Source organism: Alosa sapidissima, chromosome 22 (genome assembly GCF_018492685.1).
Source record: "Alosa sapidissima isolate fAloSap1 chromosome 22, fAloSap1.pri, whole genome shotgun sequence".
NCBI lineage: Eukaryota > Metazoa > Chordata > Actinopteri > Clupeiformes > Clupeidae > Alosa > Alosa sapidissima.
In genome coordinates, this window is record NC_055978.1 from 16,791,962 (window position 1) to 16,819,676 (window position 27,715).

At 47.3% G+C, this 27,715-nt stretch overlaps 1 protein-coding gene across 1 annotated transcript in view; it reads right to left on the reverse strand.

Annotated features, from left to right (window-relative positions):
- Positions 1–23,223, reverse strand: part of kmt2e (lysine (K)-specific methyltransferase 2E) — a 35,724-nt gene extending 12,501 nt beyond the window's left edge. Inside the window, 11 exon segments of the mRNA XM_042079210.1 lie at positions 121–251; positions 553–753; positions 1,063–1,101; positions 1,267–1,445; positions 2,658–2,797; positions 3,752–3,863; positions 3,866–3,974; positions 4,628–4,742; positions 10,018–10,202; positions 17,351–17,466; positions 22,900–23,223. Coding sequence (XP_041935144.1) covers positions 121–251; positions 553–753; positions 1,063–1,101; positions 1,267–1,445; positions 2,658–2,797; positions 3,752–3,863; positions 3,866–3,974; positions 4,628–4,742; positions 10,018–10,088 — 1,097 coding nt within the window. The 5' untranslated portion in view covers positions 10,089–10,202; positions 17,351–17,466; positions 22,900–23,223.
- Between the last annotated feature and the right edge of the window lie 4,492 nt (positions 23,224–27,715).

Below are 27,715 nucleotides of genomic sequence, written 5' to 3' on the forward strand. Positions count from 1 at the left end.
AACAGGAGAACAGACTGGACTCCATTAAGGAAAGAGTCACAGGAGCCAAGGGGCCGTCACTCAACCACACGTATGCGCGCGCGCATGCACACACACACACACACACACACACACACTTACCTCTTAAAGAAGTAACCGTTGGCTTCAAACTGCTGGCGCAGCATGAACTTGCCCCTGTACTCAATGATGAGTGAATCTGGCACCAGGTCCCGCACAGCCTTCAGAATGCGCTTGTTCTTCTGCACCTGGCTCTGGTGGGGCCACACAGGGAGAAAGGACATGGAGGTGAGTGTGTGAGTCGGAGAGTGAGAGTGTGTGTGTGTGTGTGTGTGTGTGTGCGCGTGTGCGCGTGCGCGTGTGTGTGTGCGTGTGTGTGTGCGTGTGTCTATATATCTATGCATGCTGTATGATATACTGCACATACATGATAAACATAGTAAAGGTGTATGTGTATTTATTGGTGTGTGTGCTCAAGTGCATGGTACAATAAAACCTGTGTGAGTTTGCATGGTTTGTGTGCCACAAATGTGTGTGTGTGTGTGTGTGTATTACCTCCACGGGAGGCTTGAAGCTGGCGGTGTGTGTGTTGTAGGCGAGTGTCTTGACGTGGCTGGCCTCCTTGATGCGCAGCAGCGTCTGCACGTCCTCGCTGTACTGGTTGCTGCTGGCCTCCTCGTAACGCTCCATCCACACCTTCATCTTGCTCTCCCACAGCGACGGAGACTCAGTCGGGTCCACGTCAGGGGCCGAACCCTGCCAAGCAACACACACACACACGTCAGGTGATGGACATACACACACTCACTCATCAGGTAATGGACATACACAAGTTGATGAATATGTACACCCACACATCTGAGATAAATGTACACATATAGACACAAATAATAGACATATACCATCACAGACAAAGAATTCTCCAGGCTATATTATTTATATGTATATACATAAACAAATACATGCATAACGTATAGAAGGCCATATTAATGTGTGCTAATGTGTATATACCAACATAAGGCCTGAGCCTTATTCCCTCTAATTAGACTTGAGGGAATTCCTCACCTTTACTCGGGAAGACTTCCGTGAACCCTCCCGGAAGGCCTGCAGAAAACACACACACACAAACAAACAGATTTGTCAGAAGAGTAATACACTCACATCAATGAACAAGAGCCATTACTAAAAAGGTAAACATATTTGTCAAAAACTTGATACAAATTCTTGTAAACGTGACACAAAATGGCGTCAGGTGTGTGGCAGTCGCACCTTTTTAGCGCGAGCCGTGGCGGGCGGCTCCTTGTCGCCACTCCTCTTGCGCTTCTTCTCGACCTGCTTGTTGCCCAGGCGACTGGTGGTGAGCGTCAGGCTGGTGGGCGTGTGCTGGAAGGCCGAGTATAACTCCAGCGGGACCTCATCTCCGCTCTCCGTGGCGCTGGTGTCCCCATCTGCACGCGCGCACACACGCGCACACGCACACGCACACGCACACGCACACGCACACGCACACGCGCACGCGCACACGCACACGCACACGCACACGCACACGCACACGCACACACACACACGACCGTTAGCCAACTGACAATATTCACCTTCATCATCTCCCAAGTCATGACAAGAAGAAATTAAATTCTCGGTCATGCTGACAGCAGTTCAAAACCACAGAAACACAGACAAGGCTAGAAAGCAGGCTGAGTATCCTGTTTGACATTGCTGCAGGCCAGGCAGTTCTACAGGATAACCAGCAGGTGGCAGTGCGCAACAGGAGCTTGGACGCTGTGCTTGGCCAGGCTGACTGGCACGCAGTTCACTGGCTGCCCACCCTTCCCTGACATTACTAGTGTGTGCATGTGCGCACGCATGTGTGTGAGTGTGAGCGTGTGTCTGACTCTACTGGCCTAAACACTCCAGCTGGATAATATGTAGCCAGTTCCAAGAATACATTTTGAGCTGAGTGATTGATAACCTAGTGTATTTGAGGGGCTTCAAGAATGGTAGTTTAATATTTAACCGACACAGTTAGTTATTCTTAGTGCTTCGGCCCATGTGGTCAAGAAGGTCATCAGGTCAGGTTAGCTGGAAGAGCAGCCCCTGGCTGATCCAACGTCATATGGACATGTACGGCATCATAACACTGTTTGTTTATCATGGTATCAGTTAGCTCATAACACTGTTTGTTTATCATGGTATCAGCTAGCTCATAACACCGTTTGTTTATCATGGTATCAGTTAGCTCCTCCATACAGGACCATTGCATTGCTGGTGGCTGTTATTTTGCTCATAGTGTGGGAAGGGCTGGTTGAATTCAGTAATGAGGAAAATGAACTAGTGCATCAGAGGCACTGGCATTGTTCCTGTATAAACTAACAACAAGTCATCAGCATGAAGATAGCTGCTTTTCATGTTGTCATAAATCACTAGCTGCCTACGCCTCACTTTTATGTTCATCAACAGTAAGGCTCCACTGGTGGACGCATGGCTCAGGTGAAAAAAAAGGTCAATTGCACATTGCAGCAGTTTAATGTTTACTGCGGGACGACTCTGTGAACGCATTATACTCACGTCACTATGTTTAGATACTGCATAAGGAAGTTATGGAGGGAGGTGTGTGTGTGTGTGTGTGTGTGTGTGTGTGTGTGTATTGACTATTGACTGACCTGACATGTTCTCCCTCTTGCGCGTCTGCAGCACGATGGCGCGGTCGCGGTCCAGGGTGCGCGGCTGGCAGCGCTCGCACAGGTACGTCTCTGGGATGTGCTGCCGGTCGATGCCCATGCAGTCAATGTGCTGCCACACACTGCACACACACAGCATGGTGGAGGAGGAGGAGGAGGTGAGTGTGTGTGAGAGACAGAAAGAAAGAGAAGGAGAGAGAGAGAGGAAGAGAGAGAGCGAGAGAGAGAGAGAGAGAGCGAGAGAGAGAGAGAGAGCATGAAAAAAAAAATCAAATCAAACATATTACACTGGGCTCTTTCTAAAAAAAATCTTTGTTCGCATTTTGTTCTACACTCTCTGGTGCCAGTCAGTGCATTCGGTCAGCTAGTCAACCCACTTTTCCTGCATTTCTGAACGAAAGAGTCGGGCCATTTGTAAATACAGAATGTGGGCTATCGTCACGCCGTGGTTGGCTTATCAGAAGCGCGAGGCTGCCGAGAGTAACTGTGTGACGTGTGCTTTGACAGCAGATAACCGCACTGGACAGTTCACAGACACTAAAACTAAGCGTACCATATCACACATATACACACAATCCTGATTCCTTGGTTCCACCATAATATACAGCTTCTGCTCCTTCTAAAGTAAAGTGACTGGTATTTAGTACTCTCTTTGTCCAAAGCGAAACAAACTTGTCACAGCGGGTTCAGGAATCGAACCCAGGCCATCCGCTGGTCAGACAGCCACACAGCCACTCCCCCATACCTACTTCTCGTCCATTTATTATGCCTACATCCCACGACTCATGCCTCTCTCAGCATGCCTCGAGTTTCAATGTCCAATCTCTTCCTTGTTGCCCATTTCAATACAGCCAGTTTCTATCTTTGGCTATTTCTTTCAACCCTTCTCAACAGCTCGCCAAAGCATAACACGACCTCATTCTCACGTGCCCAATCGTTACTATTCTTGTCTGTTCCTCACTCCCCACCCACCAAAAAAAGCCATAACTCTGCTCAATCTGATCCATCCATCCACAAGCTGTGGACCCAACCCTCCTCTCTCTACAGGCAATGTGTCCAGTGGCTTGGCACCTCACCTGCACTTGTCGCAGCAGATCATGTAGCCGTCGTCGTGCGTGAAGCCGCAGATGCACCGGGTGATGTCGGCCCCGTAGCTGCCGTCCTCGGAGGTGCTGAGCGTGGTGCCCGCGACGCCTCGTCCTGTGCCCCCAGCAGGAGTCCGTCGCCCGGGCGGATCAGCACCGCCGGAGGGGGCGAGGCGGGGGGCGTGGGCGGGGGACGCGCCCCATAGTTGTGGTCCTGCCACCCAGAAAAAAAAGTATGGAGAGAGAGAGAGAGAGAGAGAGAGAGAGAGAGAGAGAGAGAGAGAGAGAGAGAGAGAGAGAGAGAGAGAGAGAGAGAGAGAGAGAGAGAGAGAGAGAGAGAGAGAGAGAGAGAGAGAGAGAGAGAGAGAGAGAGAGGTAGAGAGAGAAAGGAACATGGGTTAATATCCACATTCATACTACTCATGTCAAAGTAGTTGCAACTTGACATGTACTAGGTGAGGTGAGAGGGGAAACTAAGACAGTAGCTTAATGACTTGTTCTTGTCAGTGAGGAGGAGGTGGCTTGCTTCTGCACATGTGCAGAAAGACTGAAGGAGTAGATAGTGAGAGAGAAAAGAGAAAGAGGGAAGGGGGGGGGGATCCTCCAGCCCTTAACTGGTTCAGACTCTTATATCAAAGTGTGACAGTTAAAAAGGGTCCTGAAAGCAGAAGTAAAAAGGGAAAGACCAAGTGAGAGGAGAGGAGAGGAGAGGAGAGGAGAGAGAGTGTGCAAGAGACAGACACAGAAACACAGCAAACTAGAAAGAAAACCAGTGCTGTGTAAAAAGCTTAAAAGGGTGTACTGAGTATGAGGGTGTGAGAGAGCAGTGCGTGTGTGTGTGTGTGTGTGCGTGTGTATGGTACTCACGGCGTACGGCAGGCCGATGTAGCTGTGTGAGTGGTGGGAGCTGCTGCTGTAGATCTGGTGCGGGTAGTTGGACTTCTCCACCACCACAGGACTGGCCTCTACTGACTCCGGTCTGCTGGAGGGACACAGAGAGACGGCAGAGGGAGAGTTAGAGAGCAGAGGGGCAGAAGAACAGGTCTGGCAACAAAGGAGAGGGCGAGCAGGCATGGAACAGGTTTGACGACAATAGAAAACAGCACAGTGAAAGGAAATGAGAGAGGGTGAAACATGAGAAATGTGCAGGTGTTTTATGATGCAGTGGATATGGTACAGCATAGTATATGTCTGTGTGTGTGTTTGTGTGTGTGTGTGAGTGAGAGAGAGAGAGGCATTGTTGTCTCTGCACATTGTTACATGCTTGACATATATAGCAAAGCTGGCAGATGTCTAAAAACAAGGGCGATACAACTGGCAGGGCAAGCCTGCACAGGCACCTCCCCAATCCAGCCAGCAACATCCACACAGCCCTGTCTGTGTGTGTGTGTGTGTGTGTGTGTGTGTGTGTGTGTGTGTGTGTGTGTGTGTGTGTGTGTGTCCATAGGATCAACACAATCTTAACTGAAGGACTGCCTATCTGTGGGGAACACACACCATTACACAAAAAAATGAGGAGGATTCCCAGAAATATAACGATTCAGGGCATCGAGTCTCTCCCTCGCACACAAAAATACACAAATGCACACACACACACACACACACCACATTCAACTGACACGCACTTCCACAATTTTAGATATGCCAAACTGGAAAGTTCACCTTTCCTGGCAACTGGCTAATCCACAAGCCTTATACAGCGGTTGAAAGGAGAGGTAATCAGATCAGGACATGATTATACCACCACACACACACACACACACACACACACACACACTGCACCACACTAGGTGGAATATTAACTGATGGGCATAAAACGGGCAAAGAGGGAAAGGGGAAGGAAAGTAGAGGGTGGAGTGAGCGTGTGTGTGTGTGTGTGTGTGTGTGTAAGTACTAAGTAGATGACTGACATCTGCACAAAACAAGTGAACAGAGAAGGATGGTTTAACCAGAAATACCACACACACAGATACACACACACACAAACATTACTGGACCGACAGGGGCGGATGGTAGGAGAACACTGATCATTATCAACTGCTCAACGGCTACACGGTCCTTCTTCCTCAGACAAAAACCATAGCCTGTGGGGCAGCCATGTAATACTCAATCAAACATGACCCTCAGCTTGTCCAAACAAACCGTCTTAAGGTCCCGGCTGCAGGAAACTACTCGAACTTCCCTGACACACACACACACACACACACACACAGACACCCTCACAGACACATGAGTGCAAAGTTCACACACCTCTCAGTATTCAAGACAAGACAGTGAAAGCCAGTGAAAGACGACATGACAAACGGCTAACACATGGCACTTTATGTAACACACACGCACACAGACAGACACAGAGGAAACTGTCACATTTGAGCACGGAAGAGAAAGGGCTACCAAGTCAGACCGCTTTTTACCTCTCCATTTCACTCTCACACACACACACGGGACATTGCAGTAGCACAGACTCTAATGGAAGTGCCACGTGTGTCCGCATGTTAAGTGCAAACACACACTCCTCTGCCCTCCTCCCTCTCAGTCATTCTCTCTCTCTTTCCTTCCTTTCATCCATCCCTCCCTCTCCTCCCTCTCGCAGTAGAATGGCATACCTTGTGGGACCCTCTGCTCTCCTCTCCTCATGCAGACGCTTCTCTCGTCTTCCTAAGTGAGTTGGCGCTTTGGCGCTCAGTGACAAAAGTGAAAGCAAGAGTGTGTGAACTGCCTAGGGGCGGGCCCTGGGGAAGGTGTGCATACGTGCCTGTGTGTGCCTGTGTGTGTGTGTGTGTGTTCAAGGAAAGGGCAGCCAGATGTGAGAAGTGAAAAAAGGAGCAGAAAAGACAAGCGGAAGACCAGAGCTAGGAAAACAGACTGATACTGATTTAGTGCTCGTTCTAATTGGTGATCTGATTTAGCACGTAAAGGCTAAAGGAGGGAATGTGTCTGGACTGAGCTGCTCCCACACACACACACACACACACACACACACACACACACACACACACACCGTTATCTCACACGACATACAGGCCGCAATAACTTTAGTCCTTGATAAGTCTTAAATACTCCATACTTTAGTGTACTCATTCACCTCTGTGTGGTTATATGGTCCTAAATGGCCTGTTGTGATACTTGTGCACTGCAGTGGTAAGTACTCAGTATTAAATCCTATTCCTTTAACTTCTGCTTTGTTATACCTGAGGCTACTTTTAGAATTCTGTCCCTTCATGCCATAAAAATATGCAGTAATCCAATGATTTGTACTGCGAACGGACAGCTACAAAAGTGCACATGCGCACGCACAAACACACACACACACACACACACACACACACACACACAGGGTCAGCAGGATTGAGCAGAAATTCACTGACTCCAGAGCTGGGAGGTTAACATCACTGAGCCAAAGCAGGCAAGACATCCAGTGACAAAATCACAATGCATCCTGCACGTACACGACAGCAGGGGGGCGGTCACACACACACACACACACACACACACACACACACACAGGAGGTAAAGTGGGGAGAGAAACAGGGGGGTGGGAGAAGAAACGCTGGAATGGAGGCTTCAATTAGGCAGACAGCTCGGCATGTGCTAATCATAGCACATAGCTCAAGAGACGGCTTAATATGGAACAGAGGCAATTCACACACACACACACACACACACACACACACACACACAGGGAGTGGAAATGGGAGGGTACACAACACCGCACAGAGGCATTTCATGCAGTGCACACAGCTGTCAGGGCAATGAAGGCAATCACACAAAAGGCTACTACCACACAGAGACATGTCACATACACACGCAGACAACGCACATACATAAAACACAGCCGACAAGCCACGCTACTAGGTTGTAAGGGGAAAACGAGTGTGTGTGTGTGTGTCACCAGATTGAGTGAGATGAACAGCGCTGCAGTGTCTCCGGAGCAGAGCGAGGTCACATGACGCCAGCCCCTCCATTCAGACCCCGGTGGCATCTTAAAAGCACACTTATCCGTAACCACGGCAACGCACCACCGAGCAGCCTGCTGGATAATGACCCAAGCCTTCAGTCTCGCTCTCAGAGCTGACTGTGTGTGTGTGTGTGTGTTTCTGGCTAACCCCTCCCCTCTGTGCGGAGAGACAGAGGGAAAAGGGGAGGTGTCCTCCAAGCTTGTTAGTGTCTTGCGGGTAAATCTGCGCACTCAGATGGACAGGCACAGGCACACTGACAAACACAGGCACAAACACGGGCACAAACAAGGAAGGAAGGAAGGAAGGAAGGAAGGACACAGAAAACAAGGAGACACAGGCAGACGGTGTGACCCAGAGACAGACAGGAAAACTGAGAGACACAGAGACAGGTGGACAGACAGACAGACAGGCTGTAGGTGTCTGCTGGAGCATGGGAGGGAGGGGGGGTGGCATCACCACAGTCCTCTTAAGCTTCCTAGCCCGCCCTGGAGGCCAGCTGTCAATCAGGACGTGACCATGGCAACGGGCCCTGCGCACTGCACAGGGGGAGGGGCTGGCCAGAGAGGATTCCATGGCAACGCAAGCTGTCGAGGCAACGGCGGGAGAGAGAACAACCTCTGCAGTTTAAAGGGACACAACGTCAACTGGGCTGGGCTGTGTGTGTGTGTGTGTGTGTGTGTGTGTGTGTGTGTGTGTGTGTGTGTGTGTGTGTGTGTGTGTGAGAGAGAGGAGTGTTTTGTGTGTGTGAGAGGGAGAGCGCACAAGAGAGTGACTGTATAGGAAAGAGGAAGGCAACAACCCCACACACACACACACACACACACACACACACGCCAAGAGCTGACCTGGCATAGTCGTGCTCTGAGGACAGGGCAGGCTGTAGAGAGGTTAACGTGCCATTCTAAATCACAGTGGGCACAGCGTACAGGGCAGAGCAGTGGACTGGACTCACCAACACTGCAGTATTTCACACACACCTTGCCCGTGGATGCAATCATCAATCAATAAATAGTGGTGGTCATATTGTAACGGTCAACAATATCTTAGTACTATCTGCAAGTTAGTATTAGACTAGATATTTTATAGAATTACAATGTATGCTTACAAAAAGACACTTATGAAAGGATTTTTATTTCTGTGTGCGTTGTTTTAATGTTAAGGAGGAGAATCCATGTGTGCTTGGAAACAACAAGAACAGTTTCAGTCCTGTAAGTACTACGGGAGCTGAACAGGGTAGAGGCAGACATGGGCTGTGAATGTGATCTGCACGGTTAGTGTACATGTGATACGAGCTCCATAACTACACCTGGGAAGATGAGAAGTACAACAGCAGCTACCACCTCTATCACAACATCCACCATTTAAACTATTCCCATCACTACAACGCTGTATAGTGTGTGTATGCACTAACAGTGTTTGAGTCGGAGTGATGATGATTACAAATCAGGATGATGTGATCTTGTCGCTGGGGTTGGGGGGGGGGGGGGGGCACTGGTTATGGCTGGAGTGAGTGGAGGGCTGTGACATCAGAACACAGAGCAGAGGCTTTCTGCCCGATTCCCATCCTCACATTAACACTCATCACCCCCAAAGGCCAAACTAATCAATACACCACAGTCAGTGTGTGAGCCAGTGTGAGAGTGTATGAATTAGATGAGAGACTATGTGCCAAACAATCCTGATAGAAAAAAGGGAGAGAGAGTGTTTGTGCGAGTCAGTGTGTGCATGTCAGAGAGACTATGGAATTGAGTGGCAGGACCGATTTTGATGCGAGCAAATGAAAGTCAGAGAACAGAGACAGAGCAAGAGCCAGAGAGAGAGAGAGAGAGAGAGAGAGAGAGAGAGAGAGAGAGAGAGAGGGCTGAAAGCTGAAGAAGAGAAGTGAGGCCATGAGAGGATGCGAGGGGGACCAAGTATAGAAAAAGAGAGAGGATGAGGGTGAGAGTGAGTGAGTGAGTGAGTGTGAGTGTGAGAGAGTGAGAGAGAGAAAAGGTGAGCAATAGGGAGGGCAAATGAGTGAAAATAAGACAGATGATGGAGAGACAGGGTGAGTGTAAGCAGCAGAACAGGGCAAGAGAGCAAGTCAAAGACACAAGAACACAGCTAGGACACCACAGGAGACACAAGAACACAGCTAGGACACCACAGGAGACCAAGGAGAAAGGGAAGGGGGAGCATACTAGAGGAGTCTGTAGTCTCACTCACTCTCTCTGAGTACAAGACAAATGGAGGGAAACTGAAAGGCAATGGAATATGAGAGAGAGAGAGAGAGAGAGAGGTGTGTGTGGTCTCACTCACTCTGAGCCTGCAGCCATGTTCAGGTACGAGGTGTCTGCCGTGTCCACCCCTGCAGGGACGACTATGCTCATGACGTTCTCTGCTGAGAAATCCTTGTCCTACTGAGTCCAGAGCAGAGGAATCCAATACACTGAGGCATGCCAGCCACAGCACTCATTGCAGACATCTAAGTGCATCCACGAGGCCTGTGGGGTGAGAGAGTGATAGAGAGCAAGGGGGAGAAGAGGGAAGAAGAAGGAGAGGGAGAAGTGAAAAGAGAGGATGAAAAAAAGAATGGGGTGTGATGGAAAGAGTCATAGAAGAAGATATATAGTAAGATAGATTGAATGAGAAAAAGATGAGGGAAAGAGAGAGAGAGAGAGACAAAAAAATACTGTTAGCACAATGCATCACAATTTCACAATGACTACAGTGGTACGTCAAACTGTAACTGTGAGTGAGAGTGCGTGCGTCTCTGTATATGCGTGTGTGCAGGCACGCACCAGGACAGGAGCGCATGTGTGTGTGAAAGTGGAGCGTTTCAAACAGGAAATGAGTCGTTTACTCCCAGAGCGGCAGTGATTCACAACAGAGTAACGACAACACAGGCACAACTCAACCAGCGAGGGGGCGAGGGGAAGACTAGCGTTATTTCCCCATCTGCTAAAGAGTTTTGGGCTGACTCCACCTGGAGACCAAATGGATGAAATAGAGGGATGGAGAGAAAGAGAATAGAAGGGTGGGGGGAAGGTATAATAGGGCCAGATTAATAAAACTGCGCAAACGCAATCTGTGTAACCTGGGCCTGTAGTTTCCTTGCAGTACCACAAGGGGGAGCTACAGCTCACACACGGCGTGCGGCTGCCATCAATGAACAGAAGAAACACAAGAGCAGAGAGAAAAGGGAGGGAGGGAGAGAGAGAGGAAGAGAGGGAGGGTGGGAGAGAGCAGTTCCCTCCTTCCCCCTAGCAAGCAAAAGCCCTGCTCTGTCAAATGCGCACGCACAGACAAACGTCACCCCCTCTCTTACAAACACACACACAAAGAGGCAAATCCTGGACAGTGTTCGGAGCCATTACAAGACCAGCGCTTGTCAATGGGGGTAGCCAAGGAACAGCATAGGCATCGTATTCTTTTCTTTCTCCCTCTCTCTCTCCCTCTGTTTCACTCACTCACACACAGTCTGCTTGAGTGAACCAGATGGAAACAGGGGATGGCTAAATAATTGACTGCTGCAACGTGCCTTTCTGTGCTAAGACATAACAGAGGCGGGACTAAAAGCGGATTGGCGGCCAAGGAGCTACACAGACGGCCAATCAGAGCGTCTGCAGCAGCATAATGTTTTAATCCCGGACAGGAGGGCTAAATATGTCACAGTAGCACACTTACACACAAGACACACAAGCAGCTCCGGGAAGAGGTGATGGCAGCACTAAAGAACGTATGCGCAACTCTGTGTGTGTGTCTGTGTTCCTGTCTGAGCGATGGATGTTGATCAGCTGGATTAGAGAGCTGGACACATGCAGAAGACAAACAGGCAAGAGGTCACACCTCTGCAATGTCCCAGATAAAACACACACAAAAAGATAAACATTATGGACGCTCCCATCCCAAATACCTCGAGATGAAAATGCACAGACACACGTACACACGGTGTTGTCAGAACACACCTCGACACAATGTGTTTTAGCTCTCCAGTCTGAGCTTGCCTCCGCTAAGGCGTTTACATTTAATACACACTCTCTCAAACACACAGACATGTCGCAGGCATGAAACGTAAACACATGCTGCTCACTCGAGGAAAGCCATAACTCATTTTAGTGAGGCTGCCGTCCACACACACACACACACACACACAGAGCCAGGCCTGTCGGGAGGAGAGTGATGCTGGCATAAAGGCTTCCATCAGAAACACTAACAGTCCTAACAAACAGTCCTAACAAACTGTAGACGCACGAGAAACGGAAAGAAAAACATGCATGGACAAAAGAAAAGACAAAAGGAGGGGGGGGTGTAGGGAAATGGAATGGAACACAAAAAGTGGGGTTGAGAGGGGCAACAGGAAAGAATGAGGACTGATGGAGAGAGGACATAGGAGGAGAGACACAAATGAGACAGAGACATGCAAAGCACAGAGGAGGCTGGTGCAGACAGATGGAGGGAACTCACAGTACGGATGACAACTAGGGACAAAACAGACAAAGCTCAGGAGGTGTCCCACAAGCAAGAGCGCATGAGAGGAGAAATACAGAGGTAAACATAGCAAAAGGAAAATGGAGACGAGCAAGAAAAACAAAGAATAAGGAGAAAGAGTGTACGTGTGTGTGTGTGTTGTGTGTGTGTGTGTGTGTGTGACCATGTAACAACAAGCTAGTCAGGAGAAGAGAGCACAGGGACAGAGAGGGCCAGGGGCTCACTGAGACAACAGCTGCCAGCTCATGGGGTAATTAATAGAAGTGTGAGAAACCTTGTGTGTGTGTGTGTAGACATGGTGTACAACTCGATTGGAGTGTGTGAGTTTGTGAGCGCACAGTTCATAAATTCATGAGTGTGTGTAGGCAGGGAACAAACTGGAATCTGCATGTATGCATGATTGGACAGGAGTGACCTGCATATTTCCATTTGTGTGTCTGTTGAGTTCTTTTGGGGCTGTAGGCAGTCACTGAACAGTCATAACCAAAATATTTCTGACTGTCCCCTCTTCAGACAATGAAACAGAATCTATTACTCTGAGGAACTGGACATCGAGTTGAGGCTCTCTGCGGTGTTTTGAACAGTTGGGGTGTGTGTATATACAGTAGCCTGTGATTGTCTTTGTGCAGACCCTGGGACAATGGGAAGCGCTAGCTGTGCTTGTAAGGCAGCAAGGCCGTTAGCAGCTAGCCGTGAAGCTTTGTGTCGTCGTCTCAAAGAGGTCCCAGTGTTTGGGGAGGGATGTGGCCACTCACACACAGATACCCGCACTGCAAAACCAGACGGCTGTTTCCTCAGCCATCCAACAACCGGCGTGCATATGTGCGTGCATATGTGAGTGAGTGTGTCTCCGACTTGGCCAGGGAATCCTGCCGTCACTGCTCGGGAATGCACGCATGCGCATATAAACACTGCTCCCCCCTTCACTTTTTACATGCGCGCGCACACACACACACACACACACACACACACACACACACACACACAGAGAGAGAGAGAGAGATAAACACTGCTCTCTTTAGCCACACACAACCCTTACCCAGCCAGTCACATCATTTTTTTTCTTTGAAGGCATATAAAACACTGACAAACATAGGCATGCACCCGCACACACACACACACACACACACACACTGCGGTCTACTCTAGCCAGATACATCAGAGAAGATAGGGAGGGGGGAAAAAGAGGGAGAAAGAGAGGGGAGAGAGAGAAGGGGTGGGGGGGGCAGAGACAGGGGGAGCGAAGGAGAGGGAAAAACACAGCAGTACAGTAGAGCATTCCTGGTTAAATCCGAGTGTGGCGAACAAGCCCAGCACCGCCCACTTCCTTTAGCAGAGCTGTCCGTCATCCAGGGAGGAACGCTGCCAAAAGAACACTCTCAGCCCGCTGCCTGCCCCTTCCCTCCTCCTTTTCCTGCTCTTGCTCTTGCTCTCTCCTCCCTCCCTCCCTCCCTCCTTCCCTCCTTCCCTCACTTCCTAAATAAACCTCAGAGCACAGAGCAGGGCAGAACGGAGAGAGAGAGAGAAGGGGAGTGCCGCAGACACACAGTCTAATTGAAAGGACGCAAGAAGGGGCCATCTAAAAGAAGAAAAAAAACCTTCTAAACACAGCCTCTTTTGGAGAGAGGGTGCAAGTGAGTGTGTGTATGCCATAGATTTAGATAGATAAATAGAGTGAGAGAGAGAGAGAGAGAGAGAGAGAGAGAGAGAGAGAGAGAGAGACGAGTGTGTATAATGAGAATAGAGTGACAGTCATGAGGAAGCTGTAGCTGTTCCTCTCTTCCTTCTCCGGAGTTGTTTTTCTCTCTCTTCTATTCAAATTCCATTGACACTACAAGGTGGCCTTTTTTTATCCCTTCCCCTCCCCTCTCTCTCTCTCTCTCTCTCTCTCTCCTGAATGAGGGGAGCAGCAGGGGGGTCGAACAAAACCATCCATCTCCCCCTGGTGCTGATGAAGGGGGAGGCCTGTGTGCATCCAAAAAATGTCTGCATGGGGGAGAGAGAGGGAGAGAGGAAGAGAGAGAGAGAGAGAGGGAGAGCAGGGAGACGGCAACAGGAGAAAGAGACAGCAAAGGAGAGAGGGAGCAGAAAGAGAACAGAGGAGCAAGAGTGAATGAGCAAATGAGAGAGGGAGAGAGAGAGAGACTCTCCTTCCCCCCCTCCCTCCCTCCCTCCTCTCTGGGTGCACACAGTCGTGTCATTGTGCGGGGGTACAGAGCTGCTCCTTTAAGGGCCGCTGGGGAACGGCACGGCAGGGAAGACCCACCCGCCCCTCGCCAGCGTCAGAGTGTGTGTTCTCTCCTCTCCTTTCCTCTCGCTCACACACTTGTTTGCTGCCTGCCTTACCTCTCTCCCTCTCTGGTTCTCCTCCACCCTCTCTCTCTCTCCCTCCCTCCCTCCCTCCCTCCCTCCCTATCTCCCTCTCTCTCTCTCTCTCTGCCTCTTTTCTTTGGCACCGTGTGCTCCTGTTTGATTTCCAACACAGAGAGAAAGGGGGGGTGGGAGAGGAGATGGAAGAGGAGAGTAGGAGAGAGACACACAGAGAGAGGGGGAGGCAGGAAGGGCAAGAAGGATGGAGGGATGGAGGGAGCGAAAGAGATGGAAACAGAGAGGGATTCCAACACAAGCACTGCCTGCCTCGCGGTGCCGCCTTGACTTCACACCATTTTCACAGGCTGAGTCATTCCAGGGCTTGTAGTGTGCAAGTGTGCGTCTGTGTGTGTGTGTGTGTGTGTGTGTCTGGCTGTGTTTGGCTGCGTCTGTGCAAGTGAGTATGTGCACCCATTCACACACACGACGGGTATAAAGAGAGACTAGGCGGGCAGACGACGGGCGCCTCCAGTACAGTGGGCACAGCTGTGGCATCGTGCCCAAGTCCCTCCACCCAGCCCTCATAAATCACCGTGCCAACGCCGGCACACTCAAGGTGAGACAGACTGGCCTTACGGCAGCAACAACACCCAGACACGGACGGCGCACTAGAGGGCCCTATGTCTGGGTCTGGGTCTGGGTCTGTGTCTGTGTGTGTGTGTGTGTGTGTGTGTGTGTGTGAGTGAGAGAGAGAGAGAGAGACAAGTCAAAGAGACCGCACAGACACCACCTTCACGAGGAGCACAATAGAAGCTAAAATAAGGCTGCATTGGGAGCTGGGCAGAGAAAAGACAAGCGGATGATCCAGGGCCATGGCTGTGTTCGCTCCACTCAGCTGATTCCACCAACAACCACAAAGCAGACAATGTTGGCCCTCGGCCAGCAGGAGCGGGAAACAATTATCAAAACACAAACCTTCCTAAAAGGTTAAAAGGCTACACACTCGACAGGGCCCACGCATTCCCCGCAACCCAGAACGTAAGGTCAGAGAGTTTACATAGACCAACGTTGACACTGAGAGACACACACACACACACACACACACACACACACACACAGGTTTAACGAGGTTTAGGCTAATGACCTCCTGCCCTGCTGTCTAGCCGCCTGCTTGACACAGTGTGGCTTCTGTTGCAGGTCCACCTGATAAAGGGCGAGACCTGCAGCAGGCCTATAGGCAGTCTGTCTCACTCAACCGTTACACAAAGACAGACGCAAACACTCACACGCATCGTGTCACGCACACTCAGCTATGGTCAACACGGTTTGACATTCTCAAATTAGATAGGGCTGACTGACAACAAACACAATCATTGATCCGGATCTGCAACCCCAGTGTGTGTGTATGTGTGTGTATGTGTGTGTGTGTATGTTTGTTTGTGTGTGACTAACTAGAGACTGAAATAACCAGGAGCAAGGTCGATTCAGTGTTCCTTTGTGCCCATCTGAAATAAGAGGTCCTAAAGAGCTCGTGTGTCTGAGAGGGGAGGGTACCGTACAAACAGCTACAGCCAGATGGAAAGAAACAGGACAACAAGAAAATTGTATTGGAATGGGGACTATGTGGGTAGTTAGTGATTATTATGGCCCCTGCCAATGCCAGCCATAAGAGCGGTCAGCTGCACCACTCAGTGTCCATTAACACTCTCATACGTGATCGATTCCGTCCACGGCTGGCTTCACAAGCTCCCAGCGTTACACACAGACGGGTGACCCAAACGACGCACTTCTGTATATGGTGAAGCAGTTTCCGACCCAAACAGGAAGTGGCAGCTGCGGCAGTGACAGCGGCATCCGCCGTCCACCTGGCCACCTTTCGGTGAGGCCTGAGCCCAGGGCTGCCAGAGGGATCGCTTACACGGCCGGTGATGAGGCACAGGACACAAAAAAAAGAAACAAAGAAAAACAGGTTACCTGAGCCTTAGAGCACACTGGGGCCAGCTATCGCCCCCACCCTCTCACATCAAGGGACTCTCGAGTGGGGATGGCCTACCTGCAGCTGCACCTGTGGCTCCCCCATGCTGACGCACCCTTGAGCGGCGCAGGCAAATCTGGGCCACAGGGCGCTACAGCTCCTGCACAGGTGCTATTAGTGGGCTTCTCAATATCGAGACTCAAACAGAACACGCACACACACACACACACACACACACACACACCACTTCGCTCTTCCTCATCAGTCTTGCTTACTTGCTGTCTGTGTATTCCAGTGCTTATGAGAGTGCAGAGCTGCAAGCAGACCGAAGGTTTCGCTATCAAAGACTGGGGAGGAAGTGTAGGGGTGGGGCCGGACGCGCAGAGGAAACTGTGCAGCCGCAGCAGCCCGAGCAACAACATGAGGTCAGACTCTCCCTCAACCTCACATCAGACGAGCACCAACGTGAGGTCATCTCCAACCAGTTCTGACAAGCTCAATCAGAGCATGGTGTTGTGGTTTGTACACATAGCCCCAATTAAGCCTTTTCTTTAATAATAAAAGAAAATGTATGTTTGAAATGATCTGCACTAATGCAACAGCTTTTGTTGGGAGGTCAGCTGTTATTCTCTTCCACCAGCGTCACACTTGATTAAACTGATCATTAAACAAGACTTAAGAAAACCAACATCACTGCATTTCTCAGAAATGTATAGCCTAAAGCCTAGTAGCTACATCCCTTGTGAGATACACAGTTAAGACACTGGAAAAGCTAATGTGGTTTTCAGTGTGTGTGCGCATGTTGATTTGTGTGTGCGTGTGTGTGTGTGCGCGTGTGTGTGTGAAGTGAGAGGAAAAAAAATAGAGGTGCGTCACCTGAGACACCCAGGTTCTGTGCCACCTGCCGCTCTCGTTCTCTCTCCCCTCTCTCTCTCTCCGCTTCCGTCCCCACCCAAGCCTGGGCAGGAGTGGCGGCTCACCTCCCCATGTCTCTGTCAACACAGCGAGCAAACACAGCACACACTCCTCTCCGTCAGAGCCTGGGCAACCACACACACGCACAGCTATTTACTGCAGGGGGCCCCCCGGTGACCAGTCCTGAGAGAATGGCTACCAGGTTATAACCACAGACACACTCTTTTTTCCCCTTCCTTTTTACTGCACAAGAACATTGGGGAGAGAGAGAGAGAGAGAGAGAGAGAATGAAGGGATGAGGGAGGTAGATAAAAGGAGGGAGAACCCACACATGCCCATTGTTATTAGTCTGTGATGAACACCAGAGCTCGGTAGTTACCCCAGTCACTAGTCATATTTATCTGGTCGACACAAAATGGAGACCCTTCAGCATTGCCGACAGAAAAGATACACACAGTCACACACACACACAAACACACAGAAGAAAAGAGAGAGACGGACAGACAGGAGAGGAATGGTCTGTAGATGATTGCTCTGTGCTGACAATACAGGCCTCTCCTCAAACATACAAACTGCAGACCCTAGTCTGAAGGAGAAAGTACTCCAAACACAAAGAAAGACATGAGGAGAGAGGGAGAGAGAGAAAGCAAGGGGGGAGAGAAAACATGTATGTGTGTGTGTGTCAGAGAGAGAGAGAGAGAGAGAGAGAGATAGAGAGAGAAGGCAAAGGAAAAGTGTGAGAGAGCGTGCAAAGGAGACAGGACGCAGCTGCACCGAGTCACCATGATGAAACCCCAAGACGTGCTGGCTGGTCCCTACTGACTGCAAGTTCCACTAGGGCAGATCTGTCTGCAGCCTTTGTTTTGAGCTAGCATGCTAAGTTAGCAAACAGAGAGATACGTGGGGTTATGATTTGGATTGGTGGCCGGTCAAACAGTCACACTAAATCATGACTAGGCCTAGCAAAGAATAATAATAATAATAATAATAATAATAATAATAATAATAAAATAATATTCCATAGACTTAGTTTAGATTTACTATACTGGAAGGTGCCATTTTCACATTTGTAGTAAAGCAAAAAAGAAACAATGCAGGCCAACTGTTTGCGCCAACATTTTTAAGAGGGTAGCTGCCAACACTGGCACAAACATTCTTGTAGCTAGGATTTCAGATAATCTCTCTACTCTGCTGACAAGCTGGGCTTTGAAACTCAGCCTGGTACCAGAGAACAAAACCGAAGCCAACACCTGAATGTTCAGCTGGCCTCTCCCACACAGTCGCCGAGGCTGGCCCACATGCAGAGATGGAGGTCGTTCAGGAAGCTCAGTGCATCCTTAATTGTGGTCATTTGTGATCTTCAACCTGGAGTTCCCCCCCTTGAAGTGCAACGGGTGGGCGGGGCTAGCCGGAGATTCACACAGAGGAGTGTTGCTCACTCATTCCTCTGCTGGTGGAGTCTAGTCTCCCAGAAAGTACCCCCCCCCCCCCACCAATTATGCTCCCTCACAAGCAGGGGGAGACGATATAATAAGGGAGGCAGCGACCACTGGATTCCTAGTAATCTCACCCAGACGTGCATCTGGGGCTGGCATCTGTTCGGTGTGTGCGCGTGTGTGGTGGCGGGGGTTGTCAAAGTCAAAGGGGAAGGTCCCAGCCATTTCAGCAGTCATTTCAGACACTGACCCTTCCCAACAACCCCACCCCCACTTTGCCTTCTGCAACTGCCCATTCAAAAGGCAGCAGAGACACACGGCGTACATCATACCGAGTAAGGCCATGTCAATTCTGCCACTCAGCTTCATTAGTGTGTAATTTTGTATTGATGTTAGGTTAAAATGTAACAACTAGGGAATTAAATCTCTAGGATCTTTTATATGACAACAGATGCCAAAAAAAAATACTCCCTGCTAAGTACCAGAGTCCCTGAGCAGCATACGTCTCACAGGGAAATCCCTCTCTGGTCTCTCTGGTGTGGGTATATTCGCCGTCAACACTACTGCAGGAGCCAGCATGATGCTGAGTGATAGGCTAGAAAAGACAGAGTGTGGGAGGTCTGTCTGCATTCACAAGGCATCTTTAAAAGTCTGATCTGGGACCAGTTCTGCCTCTTGGCTCCTGGCACATAACATGTGGCAAAATACATGTTAGGATATATAGACCAGGTTCAGTTCCCCTATTCAAAAACTAGTGATTTGCAACCACAGCCTAGTAGCTTCTTGTTACATCCCCAGTGACCACTTCCCTCCTGAAACAATATGAATTTTCTGAAGCATAATACCGTAATCATTAGCTAACATTGTGTTTAGCTTGCATTATTAATTCTTGTAATGTGTTCTAGTATCCCTCTGGTGTTCACTCTGCTTTGATAACAAAGAAACAAGTAATCCATAGTGGAGGAAAAATGACACCGCTTGGCTGTAATTTCCCACAAGTGACCAGCTACCTTCCCACATGGTGAGACAGACAGGGGTGAGGGTCAAACTTTGCAGCTTGTTGTAGAAGAAAAATACCTGCAGAGGCAGGCTGACTGTGATGGCGAGTGAACCTAACATTAAAGCAATTGCTTTGTATCTAACCCAACAGGATGAATGTACACAACTCAGCATAGTCACCTATTCCACAATACAATGTGCCATACTCTTTCCCCCCTCTCCCCTGTAGACACATGAGTTAAGTTACAGACTTGTAAGGTCTAGCTGTTAAAGGCTACAATAAGTACGCTATTGTTCTTTCTACAAAGGCAATGTAATAATGATCCCTTTACATAACAGCACCAAGTGACAACCAGCCAACAGTGGAGTCGGGACTTAACTTTGTGAAAAACCCTAATCGATTAGTCTACACAAAACTCTCATCTAAACATATATCGCCAAACATCAAGTAAAATCAAATAAAAAAAAATCTTCCGCCTTTTTTGCACGCCTCCAAAAGACTCAAAAAGAATTCTGACACCAGTGAATATTAAACCTTGTAATCATTCAGATGCTTGCCTTTCATGACGCATATTTCCTGAGTATGCTTGGCCTAAACAAGGACCGGTGGGCTAACACTATGGACCTTTGTGAGCTTACAAAATAATCATGTGCGAGTGAACTTTGAGGCTCTTTTATTGTAAATGTACAGTCCATATTGCAGTATTACTGGTGTTGACAAACGGCGCAAAAATCTTTTACAAATGAGGTATACAAATCGTTTTGCGATTATTTTTGGCTGTCAGAATTGTGTAGTTTCTTGTCCGTGAGTGTGTTGGCGCTGCAGTCATCTCGACCGATAGGGGTGTGGAGGGATGAATATATTAAATTACCACAACACCAACCCTAGCCCGCCGCCATTTTCATAGCGCTTTACTAAGGACAGACAGAAAATCCGTGGTCAGAGATTCCTCGTCAACTGAAGGAAATAACAGCGAAAACAATCCATCGCCCGTTTCATACGTTACTCCTTAAGTATCAATTTGTCCAATACCGTCTCTGTGTTTGTACCATTATCTGTTTTATTATAAAATGGATTCATTGCGAATTGAGTCGTCGTTGCTAGCTAACATTAGTTAGCTAAACTAGCAAACATTTGTGTTTGCTAACGCCAACATTATCCATTTAGCAATCATCGGCTATGTACGTTAAACAACGTTAGTAGCTTCTGGGATTGTCTCCCCTAAATTGTAACGTTACTTAATTTAACAGTTTAGGTAACGTTACATATTCGGCACATTTCGGTTACTTGAATTCTAAAATGTTATTGATAGCTAGCCAATGTTAAGCTAATACTACTTAAAACACATGGCGATTATTAGCTACCCGCCATGGTCCACCTCGAATGAAAGAGGTAACTTGCTAACCTCATCTACTAGGCATGTAAACGTGGACCGCTAGCTTGATAGTTATTTAACAGGCGAGTTGGTGTACGTTAGCCAATGGCCAGACGTGTGAGTAAACGTTACACACGTCGAATCGTTTGATAAAACAAGCTCAGTGTATTGTCCTCTAAAATTGCGACCAGTACTCGTTTAACTTAATTTGAGTAAACCTACGATAATTATCTGACGGAAAGTGAAAAACGGCGACGCTGAAGAAGCCTTTCCATCGACCAAGATACCCAAGTAGCGCATCTGACCGAACTTCGATGAGCGGCGCATTAACAGTGGTTGGCTAGCTCCTAGCTACTAAAATGAATACAGCTAACGTATGAATTCGGTGGTAAACTGATCGGCTACATTGTGTCATGCGAGGTTAGATACTGTACTCCCTCGTATTAAGACCGTCCCCTCCCCCATGGTTGCAGCAGTTCAGTGACATACACTCTGAATCTAAATTAAGGAGTGAATTGTATTTTGTTAGCCACCTCACTCGCTGGACATAAAGAGGAATTAACGAGCAACCTAGCCACCTATTTAGGTACGCTCTCTTATCACTAAATTAACGTAAGTGTGCTAAATTTAAAACGGTATTAGTCCACCGTTGTCAGGAATCTATTACGTACTGCAAATCAATCTCAGGGCAACGTTTGCGCTACGCAGTTTTGATCAAAATGGTGTAATCCAACGCACATTAGCCATAACCGCCGCTCATTTTAGCATTACACATGGAGATGGGCCGTACAATATTGAACTACTGCAATTTGACGTATATAGAGTGTCCATAGAGGTTTTCCTCCGTATAACTATTTAGTGAACCCGCACCTGTGAATCTCTAACGGAAATAAACGGCGTTGCTTCCCCTTCTAACGTTAACATTAACAGGTAAAGTTGGCCAACATTAACTAAGACGTGAATTCTAAAATGTCTTATTACCAGTAAGCCAAGTGACATTGTTATCGCAGTGACACATTATTCGTGTGTGGCTAAAAATGGAGGAACATGCGTTTATGTTACGTCTAGGTACAGTTGGCGGTATAATAATATCTGTTGTTAGCCGAATAGCTAAATAACAATATCTGGCTAAGTCGCAACGTAGCTTGCTAAATTAGCAAGCCGTCAGCATTAGCCAAGTCCCAATCAGTGCTAAAGAAGCATCACAGTGGGACCAATAATTGGTTTTACAGAATCCGCATTCATGTCTTGATTAAATAAATCCACAACAGACAAGCAACCCCCTACGCTAATACATACTAGTAAAGTAAGTACAAAAATAGACAGCATTCGTGTATCAGTACCATACCAACATAGCTAGAGCAGCTAACTAGCCTGTCCACAACCAAGCTAGCTATCAAGCTAAATTAAAGTGCGCTGTTCCATCACCAGTTTGGTTACTTGGTGTATCAAAGTAGAACAAGTGGTTATCATTCCAACTATAAACACAATGTGTGACTGCAACAATACAACATACTCTGAACAAGAAAGGAAATTTAGTTAGTTGTAAAATTAAAATTAACATCCGGCTAATTCTTACATGCCCTTACCTAGCATCCACAGCCATGAGATTTCAAGCAAGCTGACGTGAAGCTACATGAAGGGATGTTATGATGGAGGCAACTACAGCAATGCAGTGGAGTTTTGCCAGTAAACTTACCGTTAATGTCCACTATAGCTGCTTTGAATGAAGAAACAGGGGACCCGGGTGAGACCCCCGCCGCCCGTGACTCCACACAACCAAAACAATACTTCGGTCTCCACTGCGGATCTGTAACAGTGGTTATAAAATGTTGACTCTTGCAACACTCCGTTTGTAAAACCTTCTGTACTCTTTCGTCTGTCCTTACAGCTGTGATCACGACCTATTATACAGTTTTAATTCAGTTAAAACTGTTTTAATACTGCCCTACCTACGCTGACTGTAGGAAACTAGATCCCTCTACCCCTGTCTCTTTTCCCTTTGCAAAAATGGCGGCGCTGGTAGAACTGCCGTGACTCCGCCTCCCCCACGACTCCCTCCTCCCTGTCAACGAGAACCCCGCCCCCACACCTTGCGGGTTCACCCACCGACCACTACAGGGGCTTTGGGGACGACGAGGAGGGTTCATTCACGGCAAATTTGTAGGCTACGAGAAATCTTGAGACGATTAAACTTGTGTTGTCGCCCTTCTGTTCTCACCAATTGCACTAAGCACGGACAGGCTGACTCGAAAGTTACGTATTGTATTTAATATACGACATTTTAGAAACGGTTATCTGAATGTCCATCGAGCCAGATCGATGAAGGCTTAACTCACTTTGTATCCTACACAGTAATATGGGGTTAGAATACAGTGCCAACGAGCCGTGAGGAATTTTATTCTGCAAAAGGAACAGTGCTTGAAGCCTATAGTTTATAAAACATTGTCCCGTCATAGGGCAGCTAAAAAGTAGTCTTACTTCTGTAAGGACTAGCCTAATTCCTTGGCACCCATTGACTCTGCCATTTATAGCCTACGTTTTCTTAATAGAGTTGCCTCTTTATAGTTTAGTCGCAGCAGCCTATGAGTAGGCCTAACTGTCTTATACCCTTTCTTCAGTATATTTACACTTCACTTAAACTTCTCTGTGTTAGTTTTAAGATGTCGTATATTAATGGCAAGTATTCCCTAGGCCTATGTCATGGTAAGCTAGTGCATGACTGAAGTGCAAGTAAGTCTAATAAACTGAGAATGAGACGCTAAATCTGCTGTCCAACGCAATGGGAGACTGCAAATCTGTGTTATGTAACGACCTTACACAAGTGTAGTGCTTTCTTGGTGAAGGTAGGTGGAGATTAAAATACACTGGACAGTTCGTTGAGATTCAAACATCTGTAACCTATATGTGGTGGTTTCGCATGTATTTATCAACACTAAATTGAAGACTTCAGGGCCAATTTATCGTCATATGCAGAGTGAAACGTTTTAGGAATTTAGCAGACTGTTGGAATATGTGCCTGCCGTGGGATTACCATAAGAAAATGTTTAAAATCATGAGGTACTACATGCATGTTAGATAAAGGCCTAACTACTACTAAGATTCTTACTAGACCACATTTTGCAGGCTGTCGATTGTATTAGGGTGAACAGACGACTTAAGCTCTCCAATCCTATTCCCATCTCAGATACACCTACCCTCCCCCACTTACAGGCATTGATTTGGTCAAACCGCATCCTCTTGCGCACGCGCTCTCTCGTGTAGGTTTTCTATCTTGCCATGTCAGTAAGCGTCGGGAACTACACACAGCACTCTTTCCTTGGTAGGAGACGGCAGACGAGGACTTGGTAGCCTATCTTTCGCGGAATTCCGTGCTGGAAGGATTGACAAACTTTTTAGAGACACGACATGCACCTCACTTCTGGTTACTGTAATTTAATCTCAGAAGATGCGACACAATAGCAGCCCTTCAAATTGTGGGTTGCGTTTTTTTTTACGCTGTAGCAGGCCTTAGAATTTTGTGGGGGTGATATGATACAATGAAGCGTTTGAGCTATTTGATACAATGTAACATTAGTGTGTTTTTCCATACAGTTGTATCAAAATGGCGATTTTTCTCTTCAAGAACCCCTCCCTCGAGAAATTTGAATGACAGTGCCCTTGTCCAATAGCACAAGCAATGTACTGCTTCGGCTCATTTGGTTTGCCTGTGATGACATCATTCTAGGCAGAGGTAGGCGGGTTTTCAGTTGAGCTGTGAGGGGAGAGCGGCGCAACCGGAGATTCAGCAGGCAAGGGCTCTGACGCCATTAGAGGACTCGACTTGAATTCATTTGTAACGTCAAAGCGTGTACAAATATCAAGACCGCGGAATATTCTTTAATGGTCAACTTTCATTGGTTTATGCATCAATTATTTGGCTGACTATTGGTTGCTGAAATTATTGTTTTTCGAGGTCTCAGTTCAACTCTAAGATGGCGTCCGAGTTCTCTGTTTGACAAAGCTCGCAATCAGGGGCGGGACCACGCGCACTCCCGAGTCAAACATGGCGTTAAGTAATCGGAAAGGAGGGTGTTTCCTGTTTTGGTGTTTTCAGCGATCAAGACAAAGTAATGTCTAACGAGTCGACGCCCGCCCGTTTTGTCCACATCTTCTTGGTTAGACTGGGTCTGTTATATCCGTTGGAAAATAATTCCGTTTTAACAAAGTTTAGACAGGTTGCATATCATTACATTGCTGGATGTAGTTTGTAGCATTTATGACGGCATGTCTTCAACTGCATGAGATGGATCTCATATGGAATGACAAGCCTTCGCTGAACTGTCAACATTCATGTAAATGGATTCAGTGTTCTACCTAGTGCAGTGGTGAATGGGAATATTGGTTGATGCGCGATGTAATGTAGGCTCAGGCTAGTTGTGTTACGTAAGTGATTTCTAATAGGTAAACTACTCTAGTGTAATGTCTGTCCGGTCCTAGAGTGCGTGTTACTTGCCGCGTTGCACGTCCGCCATGTTGTCCTCTTTGGCAAAACTCGCCTCGGTGCCCGCTTCGGTTTGTAAATGGCGTAGAAGCTTTCACTTACAAAGCGGCCTGGCGTCATTGAGTGCTGTATGAAGCATGCAGGGTTGATGTATCGTGGCGGTAAGACTCGAACATGATGGGCTGAGCAACTTAAATTAACTTGCTTAACTCCTTGTACCTCTATAACTTGACTGCGTTCACAAGCGATTGTCAGCATCTGACTTATCACGCAGTAGGCTACAGTCTGACTGCCTGTGTTTGTGTTGCATTTGTGATATGAAGTGAGATGACTCAAAATAAATGTTTTAGTAAGCCCGAAAGATATGGATCTTGCTGTATTTCACATAGAGACCTAAAATGACCTTTTGACCTGCCTTTGCACTTTGTAGGGTGTTTGTAAACAATACACAGAACATACAAAATTGCACCACAACCTGGAAGAATGCTGTTCTGGCATTCTATTATGAATTGTGGTGTTTGTGCTGTATATTCCAAGAATATGGTTCTGTGATAAACCTGTCTGGTTAACTCAGAGTAATAATTACTTAATATCCTAATAGCAGAGCCATTTGACATTGTAATGTGACAATGAAGCAAGGCTCACCTAAAAGGAGGTTTATACTTAATACTTTGGGTTAACTTGGCCTGGTTTATCATGTGCTATATGAATAAACCTCCCTTGCCTGAACCACATCCTTGGAATCCCCCTGACACATATGAAGCCAAACCTGAAGTTTGTTGCTCTAGTTACATTTTCTTGTGGTAATATATTAAGTTATGCCACCAAGGCAAGTATTTCTTAGAACTTGCGCGTTGCTCACAACCTGCGAATCAGTTTCAGTTGACAAACACAATAATCAATCATAGAATGCTGTAGAGTTTTTGGAAATTGTCTATTAGTTATTACTTTGTTTGTACTTTATTATTGTAAGTTCAATTACTTTTATTTTTTGACAACAGTACAGCGATTGTCTTTTACAATGAAGCACCCACAGATAGGCCTACTATTCCACATGGTGTACAAGCAGTCCCTATTATTATGACGATACTGACCCCTAGTGTTTCTCAAAGGCACTTAAAAAGTCCGTAATTTCAACACATTCATTGAGTAGCCTCTCTCTGGGACCTGTAGGAAGGCGTGGTTGGATATCCTTTGATGCATTTGTTTTTCATGTTTTGATGTCCATTTTTTTATGTCTTGATATCCATTCTTGAATGTAAAAAAGAAGCCAATTTTAATGCAGAGAACCAGCATTATTTGCTCACCATAAGTCAGTCTGGTATTTTGACCTTTTGGATTTATTCTGTATATGAACAAATAAACGCATATTGACACAACTCCTACTTTGCTGTTGCTTGCCCAACTTAACCTTGACATTCATAATATTACACTGTGAGTATTAACTTTAGCCTAAATCAAACGTTGATACAGAGTTCTAAAGTCAGGGGTTATATAGTATTGAACAATTGGTGGGATAACTGCCGGGAGTTATTTCTGTAGCTCCTCTGAGACTGAACACAGACATCTAGGTTTGAGGAGCTTTTGTCTGTATTCATTGTTAGGTACAAACCTGAGTAAATTAATTCAGAGTAAGTGATAAACCTCCTACAAGAGCCCTATGGTATTGTTGTAGGAGAATGAAGCCATACAGCTCTTCTATTAGGAGATTTACCCCTTACTCTGAGTTAACTTACCCAGGTTTGTCACTAAACAACATATTTAGTGGGAAATGTATGACATTCTTCAACAGCAACACACCTGTTCCTTTGAATCTCTAGAGGTGCGACATTTTTTGACAATACTTGTACTATTCTTAATATCCACTAGGTGGCAGTGTTATTTACCTAAACACTTCTAGAAAGTAACCCAGTGTAATGAATTTGAAAGGCATTGTAAGGGGATGGATACAAAAAAATGTTCAAGTCACTGAACATGCCCTGGAGGTCAGTGAAATCAATCATTAGGGAATGTAAGGAATATGGCAATGTGT